The 8237-nt window shown below is 49.4% G+C and overlaps 1 protein-coding gene across 1 annotated transcript in view; it reads right to left on the bottom strand.

Annotated features, from left to right (window-relative positions):
• Positions 1-1253: 1253 nt before the first annotated feature.
• The window catches only part of C1QL4 (complement C1q like 4), a 221398-nt gene continuing 214414 nt past the window's right edge, over positions 1254-8237 (bottom strand). Inside the window, exon 2 of the mRNA XM_078658398.1 lies at positions 1254-1832. Within this exon, the coding sequence (XP_078514524.1) occupies positions 1653-1832 (180 nt within the window). The 3' untranslated portion in view covers positions 1254-1652. The remainder of the gene's footprint in view (positions 1833-8237) is intronic.

The following is an 8237-nucleotide window of genomic DNA, read 5'->3' as shown; positions in this document are numbered from 1 at the left end:
AGAACACAACAACTCTAGCAGCCTCCCCAGAGGTGTGCAACACTCGGTCACTGTAGACATCGGTCCAGGTACCACCTGTAGGAAGATAAGAGCAGACCGAGAAGAACACATTGGCTCCAGCCAATCCCTCGAGCTGTGTCACTCTGTGTCTTTGGAAACAATCACCAGAGTCCCACCTGTAGAAGGAAAACACCAGTCAGAAAAGGCTACCACTCTAGCCCCTACCAGAGATGTATAACTGTGAATTAGTTGAGACAACCACCACAGAACCGCCTGTTCGAAGGTAACATCATCAATCAGAGAAGGCAGGCATGGTAGCCCACTCAGAACTGTGCAGAGGGCAGTCAGTGAATCCATTTGTGTAGTTACACCTGTAGGATGGTAATATCAGTCAGAGAAGGCAACAAATACATAATCCTTGGTAGAAGACAAATGCGTTTTGTCTACTCGAAGAGACCTCAACTCCTACTAGGCTAACACCATAATAGAAGCTTCATAAGACCACAGTAAATGCAGGGAAAGGTGTGGGGGCTTCATATATTGTGGGACAAGGCCTGTGAAGTTAGCCAAAGTACAACAAAGGATGCAAGGTGGCGGGACACCAAAATACTGCAAATTGTGGCACATGCATCTCAACATCCGGTCGTGGGAGGGGGCACCCATGCACGACGAAGGAAGCAAGGTGGTGGACACCAAAGTACAGCAAATTGTGGCTCGTGCATCTTAACATCAGGCGGTGTGAGGGGGCCCCGAGAATGGGTCAACAACATGGAAGTTTAATCAGGTGCTGCACCTGGTGAAGCACGTGTAGCAAGGGTACATCTGCATCGAATGTGAAGGGGAGGCAAAGGTAAACTTGGTCCAGTGGGAAGTATACAGCTTCATGGATTGGGGCGGGGTGCGGCAGGTTCAGTCAGTATCCAATCAGGAAAGGCTACTCTGTCAAGTGTGGGAATTGCACGTCCCAAGGTAGCAGCAGGAGCAGGTCTTTGTAGCAGAGGAAGCCGAGGGCTGGTTCAGTGGCTTACGATGAAGGTATACATTTGTGTAAATTGATGTCCATGAATGATTTAGGTTGGCTCAGTTGAGTAAGGTAGATAATGCACATGTCAGTACTTGCAGGTTGAAATCCTTACCATGTGGGTTGGCACAGTAGTAGATTATGTCAAAACTGCATGTGCCTGCCCATCAGCACATATATATGTAGCTACCCATGTATGATGCGGTAGGTTGACTGAGTAGTAGATATTAACAATACAGCCTGTGCCAGAGCACACGTAGATCGAAGAACATGGTTCAAGCTGGAAATGGCTCAGAACTGTAAAGGGCGTGTGCTTCACAGGTTAGGCCAGCGCCTCGGGGGAGTGGAGGCTGGACTCAAGTGGGTATGAGGGAGGCGCTACACGTGTATATCACAGTCACTGGTAGGGTGGAGGACTGACTCAGTTGTAAACATAGACACACGTCAGAATGTATACATCCGCACCTCAGAATGTAGTGCGTCTATATCAAAGTCCCAGGTAGAACAAGGGTGAACTCAGCCATATACGATGAAGGTGTTGAGGTCCTTGGGAGACAGACGGTGGGCTTGGCATGTGACTAGTGATAGTGCTACTTCAGCGGCAGGGGTCGGTCGGCATCCGTGGGGGACCTCAGTCTGGGTAGATGATGAACCCCGAGAAGGTGCTGTACTTGTTGGTGTTCCCGCCGTGCACTTTGCCCCCGTCCAGCTTGATACACACCTCGTCGCCCACATCCAAGTGCAGGATGACACTGTTGCTAGCGTAGTCGTAGTTCTGGTCCGCATCCTGCGCAATGGCGCTGGCCCGCACCTGCATGGAAAGAGAGAGACATGTCAATACAGAACCACTCATTGGCAAACAACAGCACAGGACACTTCAAACATAGACCCAAAGTCCACAATGCAGTTGTTAACCTGCAAATGGAACCAAAATCTGTTTTTTTTGTTTATAGACATTTTTAATCATGCTTCTAGATTCTTGTTCAACCAATGTGGAAACAATGAGCTTCAGCTGAAAGGTGAAATTTCAGTTATGCTGACGACATTTCAGGCATTTTGTATTAGAGTTTTTAGACAAAATGACACCATTGTGAGACTTGGTATAATTTAGGGTCGCTCGGGAAAAAAAATCCTATTGCAGGAAAACCAGTGCAATGCAAACAGAAAGAACACAAGCTGCTCCTGTTCGCCCTTCGAATCACACGTGTTTTTGTTCTTTTTTTTTGGTGCAAAGTGGATCTTTGCATCAACTTATTTGCGAGGACACAGTTTCAGTTTGTACTAAAAAAGTGCAAAAAAAAGTAGGTTTAGCATTTTGTGTAACTTTGTGTAATTTTTCTGAAATTTCAAGTGATTACAAACAAGGAAAGTCTGAGAATTTTGCTACAGAAACAAATGGAGAGACTGTTGCATTCTGCATATAATATTTCATAATTACAAACTCCACTATATAAGTATGTGTGAGAGGTGAAGGTAGCACTGGTGCAATGACAAAGTGAAACAACAATGCACTTACAAACAAGGTCCTGGGATTCCTAGCACCAGGCACCCTACGACATATTGTTTGGGTAAAAGACAAGTTTTCATGTTTATTTTGTTTACTGGACAAGAAGGCCCAAGCCTCTGCAGCACAAACCCATTGGATGCCAGTTTACAGTACCACAGAATGGATCTGTGTCTGTCACTAAGGTAAGATGTATGTCCATTGTTCAAACATGCATATACGATTCAGTAAAGCAAATGCCTTTGCTCTTAAAACTACCACTCGAAGGACGCGTACTGAGCTGTGAGCTCAGTTTACATTACCGACTGTGGTTCTAGTATAAAAACGTGTACCCATATTTGCACAATTTCACAATTCAGGGCTATTTATAATGCTCCCAGATTACCCCTGATTATAGCAACTACATTCAAAAGCATAAAAGCAAGATTGATGATTGTTTGCTTACAAAATTAAATGAACGTTAAAAAAATGTGCAACTTGGAAAAAACGTTTGCTAATCTATAGTGCAATTGTAAATACCATTTCTCTGAGGCATCATTTAGCAAAACGTGTTTTATGCATGCCAATAGTTACAAAAAAGATTAATAATGGAAAATCATTCTGAAAACATTGTGGGCAACATTATGGCCAACATGAACATGAACAAGCATTTGCAATGCAATAGGTCTCGCATTAGGAAAGTTTGAGCTATTGGTATTGTAAATGACAATTTTTTTATTTATGTTTTGTTTTTGAAAAGAGCTAAATTAATAGCTTTATCATTTACAATGCCAATAGTTACAACTTTCGCAAACGTGACACCTGTAGCATTTGTAATGCAATATGTGTTGTATTTACATGACTTACATGCATAGATATTACAAATAACAATGGCTTTTAATTTGTTTTCAATATTTAATACTTAAATAAAAGTTATTGTAATTTGTAATGGCAATAGCTTAAAGTTTTGTAAATACCTTTTGTGAAGATTATGTTCAGTGTATTTTATTGTGACGAAAATCCAAGAACAGAATTGAAATAATAACATCTTTTTGTTACATTTGTAGTAAAGCTTGAAACATTGAGAGGACATATTTGAACCAGGTGTTGTTGAATGGTTGCACAGATTGATGTTGTGATGGCGAACGAGTGATGCTGTGGCGTTCAGTGATGCTGTGGTAACGCATAGTGATGTTGTGGTGCCCCTGAGTGATGCTGTGGTGGTGCGGATTGATGCTGTATGCTATGCTATGTTATTTTTTGCTATCCTATGTTTTGTTTTGTTATGCTATACTATGTTTTGCTATCCTATGCTTTGAATTGTTATGCTATGCTAGGCTGTGTTTTGTTATGCTATGCTTTGTTATGCTATGCTATGTTTTGTTGTGTTTTATTATGCTATGCTATGCTTTGTTTTGCTATGCTAGGTTTTGTTATGCCATGCTATGTTTTGTTGTGTTTGGTATGCTATGTTTTGCTATGCTATTATATGTTTTGTTTTGCTATGCTATGTTTTGTTGTGTTGTGTTAAGCTATGCTATGTTTTGTTGTGTTTTGCTATGTTTTGTTATGCTATGTGTTGTTGTGTTTTGTTATGCTATGATTTGTTATGTTATGCTATGTTTTGTATTGCTATGCTATGTTTTGTTTTTCTATCCTATGCTTTGTTTTGTTATGCTATGCTATGTTTAGTTTTGCTATCCTATGCTTTGTTTTGTTGTGTTTTGTTATGCTATTCTATGTTTTGTTATGCTATGTTTTGTTATGCTATGCTAAGCTTTGTTTTGTTATGCTATGCTTTGTTGTGTTTGTTATGCTATGTTTTGTTGTGTTTTGTTATGCTATGCTATGTTTTGCTACGCTTTGCAGTGCTATGTTTTGTTATGTATGCTATGTTTAGTGTTTTGTTATGCTATGCTATGTTTTGTTGTGTTTTGCTATGTTTTGTTATGCTATGCTTTGTTTTATGTTATGTTATGCTATGTTTTGTCATGTTATGCTATGTTTTATTCTGCTATGTTTTGTTGTGTTTTGTTATGCTATGCTATGTTTTGTTATACTATGCTATGTTTTGTTATACTATGCTATGTTTTGTTTTGCTATGCTTTGTTATGTTATGCTATGCTATGCTTTGTTTTGTTATGCTATGTTTTGTTATGTATGCTATGTTTTGTTGTGTTTTGCTATCCTATGCTTTGTTTTGTTATGCTATGCTATGTTTTGCTATCCTATGCTTTTTTGTTATGGTATGCTATGCTTTGTTTTGTTATGCTATGCTGGTGAGGGTGTGTGTGTGTGAGGGTGAGTGAGGGTGAGGGTGAGTGAGGGTGAGGGGGTGTGAGGGTGAGGGTGTGTGAGGGTGAGGGGGTGTGAGGGTGAGGGGGTGTGAGGGTGTGTGAGGGTGAGGGTGTGTGAGGGTGAGGGTGTGTGAGGGTGAGTGAGGGTGAGGGGGTGTGAGGGTGAGGGTGTGTGAGGGTGAGGGTGTGTGAGGGTGAGGGGGTGTGAGGGTGAGGGTGTGTGAGGGTGTGTGAGGGTGAGGGTGTGTGAGGGTGAGGGGTGTGAGGGTGACGGTGTGTGAGGGTGTGTGAGGATGTGAGGGTGAGGGGTTGTGAGGGTGAGGGGTTGTGAGGGTGTGTGAGGGTGAGGGTGTGAGGGTGAGTGAGGGTGTGTGAGGGGGTGAGGGGGTGTGAGGGTGAGGGGGTATGAGGGTGAGGGGGTGTGAGGGGGTGTGAGGGAGTGTGAGGGTGAGGGGGTGTGAGGGTGAGTGAGGGTGTGTGAGGGTGTGTGAGGGTGAGGGTGTGTGAGGGTGAGGGTGTTTGAGGGGGTGTGAGGGTGAGGGTGTGTGAGGGTGAGGGGGTATGAGGGTGAGAGGGTGTGTGAGGGTGATCGGGTGTGTGAGGGTGAGAGGGTGTGAGGGTGAGAGGGTGTGTGAGGGTGAGGGTGTGGGGGTTGTGAGGGTGAGGGGGTGTGAGGGTGAGGGGGTGTGATGGTGAGGGGGTGTGAGGGTGAGAGGGTGTGTGAGGGTGAGAGGGTGTGTGAGGGTGAGTGGGTGAGTGATGGTGAGGGTGTGTGAGGGTGCGGGTTTGTGAGGGGGTATGAGGGTGAGGGTGAGGGGGTGTGAGAGTGAGAGGGTGTGAGGGTGTGTGTGAGGGTGAGGGCGTGAGGGTGAGGGGGTGTGAGGGTGTGTGGGGGGTGTGAGAGTGTGTTAGGGTGAGGGGTTGTGTGGGTGAGGAGGTGTGTGAGGGTGTGAGGGTCTGTGAGGGTGAGGGGGTGTGCGGGTGAGGGAGTGTGAGGGTGGGTGAGAGGGTGTGTGAGGGTGAGAGGATGAGAGGGTGTGTGAGGGTGAAAGGGTGTGTGAGGGTGAGGGTGAGAGGGTGAGTGAGGGGGTGTGTGAGGGTGAGGGTGTGTGAGGGTGAGGGTGTGTGAGGTTGAGGGGGTGTGAGGGTGAGGGGGTGTGAGGATGAGAGGGTGTGTGAGGGTGAAAGGGAGGGTGAGGGTGTTTGAGGGTGTGTGAGGGTGAGGACGATGGGGTGTGAGGGTGAGGGGGTGTGAGAGTGAGGAGGTGGGTGAGGGGGTGAGGTGTGTGAGGGTGAGGGTGAGGGTGGGTGAGGGTGTGTGGGGGTGTGAGGGGGTGAGGGTGAGTGAGAGGGTTAGTGAGGGTGCGAGGGTTGTGAGGGTGAGGGTGTGAGGGTGAGGGTGAGTGAGGGTGTATGAGGGTGGGTGAGGGTGAGAGGGTGAGTGAGGGTGTGTGAGGGTGTAAGGGTGTGTGAGGGTGAGGGTGTGTGAGAATGAGTGTGCGAGGGTGTGAGGGTGAGGGGATGTGAGGGTGAGGGGGTGTGAGGGTGAGGTGGTGTGAGGGTGTGAGGGTGTGTGAGGGTGAGGGGGTGTGAGGGTGAGGTGGTATGTGAGGGTGAAGGGTGCCAGGGTGCCAGGGTGTGAGGGTGAGGGGTGTGTGAGGGTAAGGAGGTGTGACGGGGTGTGACGGGGAGGGTGTGGGGTTGTGAGGGTGAGGGGGTGTGAGGGTGAGGGGGTGAGAGTGAGGGGGTGTGAGGGTGAGGGAGGGTGAGGGCGACGGGGTGAGGGTGATGGGGGTGAGGGTGAGGGGGTGTGAGGGTGATGGGGTGAGGGTGAGGGGGTGTGAGGGTGATGGGGTGTGAGAGTGAGGGGGTGTGAGGGTGGGGGGGTGAGTGAGGGTGAGAGGGTGTGTGAGGGTGAGGGGGTGTGAGGGTGAGGGGGTGTGAGGGTGAGGGGGTGTGTGAGGGTGGGAGGGTTTTTGAGGGTGAGAGGGGATGAGAGGGTGTGTGAGGGTGAGAGGGTGAGTGAGGGTGAGGGTGTGTAAGGGTGAAGGTGAGGGGGTGTGAGGGTAAGAGGGGGTGTGAGGGTAAGAGGGGGTGTGAGGGTGAGAGGGTGTGTGATGGTGAGAGGGGGTGTGATGGTGAGAGGGTGTGTGATGGTGAGTGTGTGGGGGGTGGGAGGGTGAGGGGGTGTGAGGGTGATGGGGTGTGAGGGTGAGGGCATGTGAGGGTGAGAGGGTGTTTGAGGGTGAGAGGGGATTAGAGGGTGTGTGAGGGTGAGAGGGTGAGTGAGGGTGAGGGTTTGTGAGGGTGAAGGTGAGGAGGTGTGAGGTTAAGGGTGAGGGGGTGTGAGGGTGAGGGGGTGTGAGAGTGAGAGGGGGTGTGAGGGTGAGAGGGTGTGTGAGGGTGAGAGGGTGTGTGAGGGTGAGAGGGTGTGTGAGGGTTAGAGGGTGTGTGAGGGTGAGAGGGTGAGTGAGGGTGAGGGTGTGTGAGGGTGAGGGGGTGTGAGGGTGAGGGGTGTGAGGGTGAGGGGGTGTGAGAGGGAGGGGGTGTGTGAGGGGGTGAGGGGTGTGAGGGTGAGGCTGAGGGGGTGTGTGAGGGGGTGAGGGGTGTGAGGGTGAGGCTGAGGGGGTGTAAGGGTGTGTGGGTAAATGAGGGTGTGACAGGGTGAGGGTGTGAGGGTGAGTGTGGGTGAGTGAGGGTGTGTGAGGGTATGTGAGGGTGAGAGGGTGTGAGGGTGTGTGAGGGTGAGGAGGTGTGAGGGTGAGGGTCTGAAATAGGGTGAGAGGGTGTTTGAGGGTGAGAGGGTGAGTGAGGGTGAGTGTGTGTGAGGGTGAGGGTGAGTGTGTGTGAGGGTGAGGGTGTGTGAGGGTGAGAGGGTGTGTGATGGTGAGGGTGAGGGGTTGTGAGGGTGAGGGGGTGTGAGGGTGAGAGGGTGTGTGAGGGTGAGAGGGTTTTTGAGGGTGAGAGGGGATGAGAGAGTGTGTGAGGGTGAGAGGGTGAGTGAGGGTGAGGGTGTGTAAGGGTGAAGGTGAGGGGGTGTGAGGGTAAGAGGGGGTGTGAGGGTAAGAGGGGGTGTGTGATGGTGAGAGGGTGTGTGATGGTGAGAGGGTGTGTGATGGTGAGTGTGTGGGGGGTGGGAGGGTGAGGGGGTGTGAGGGTGATGGGGTGTGAGGGTGAGGGCGTGTGAGGGTGAGAGGGTGTTTGAGGGTGAGAGGGGATGAGAGGGTGTGTGAGGGTGAGTGAGGGTGAGGGTTTGTGAGGGTGAAGGTGAGGGGGTGTGAGGTTAAGGGTGAGGGGGTGTGAGGGTGAGGGGGTGTGAGAGTGAGAGGGGGTGTGAGGGTGAGAGGGTGTGTGAGGGTGAGAGGGTGTGTGAGGGTGAGAGGGTGTGTGAGGGTGAGAGGGTGAGTGAGGGTGTGTGAGGGTGAGGGTGTGTGAG

Source organism: Lissotriton helveticus, chromosome 1_1 (assembly GCF_964261635.1).
Source record: "Lissotriton helveticus chromosome 1_1, aLisHel1.1, whole genome shotgun sequence".
NCBI lineage: Eukaryota > Metazoa > Chordata > Amphibia > Caudata > Salamandridae > Lissotriton > Lissotriton helveticus.
The sequence above is the reverse complement of the archived record's forward strand: the minus strand, read 5'-3'. Positions and strand labels throughout refer to the sequence as shown.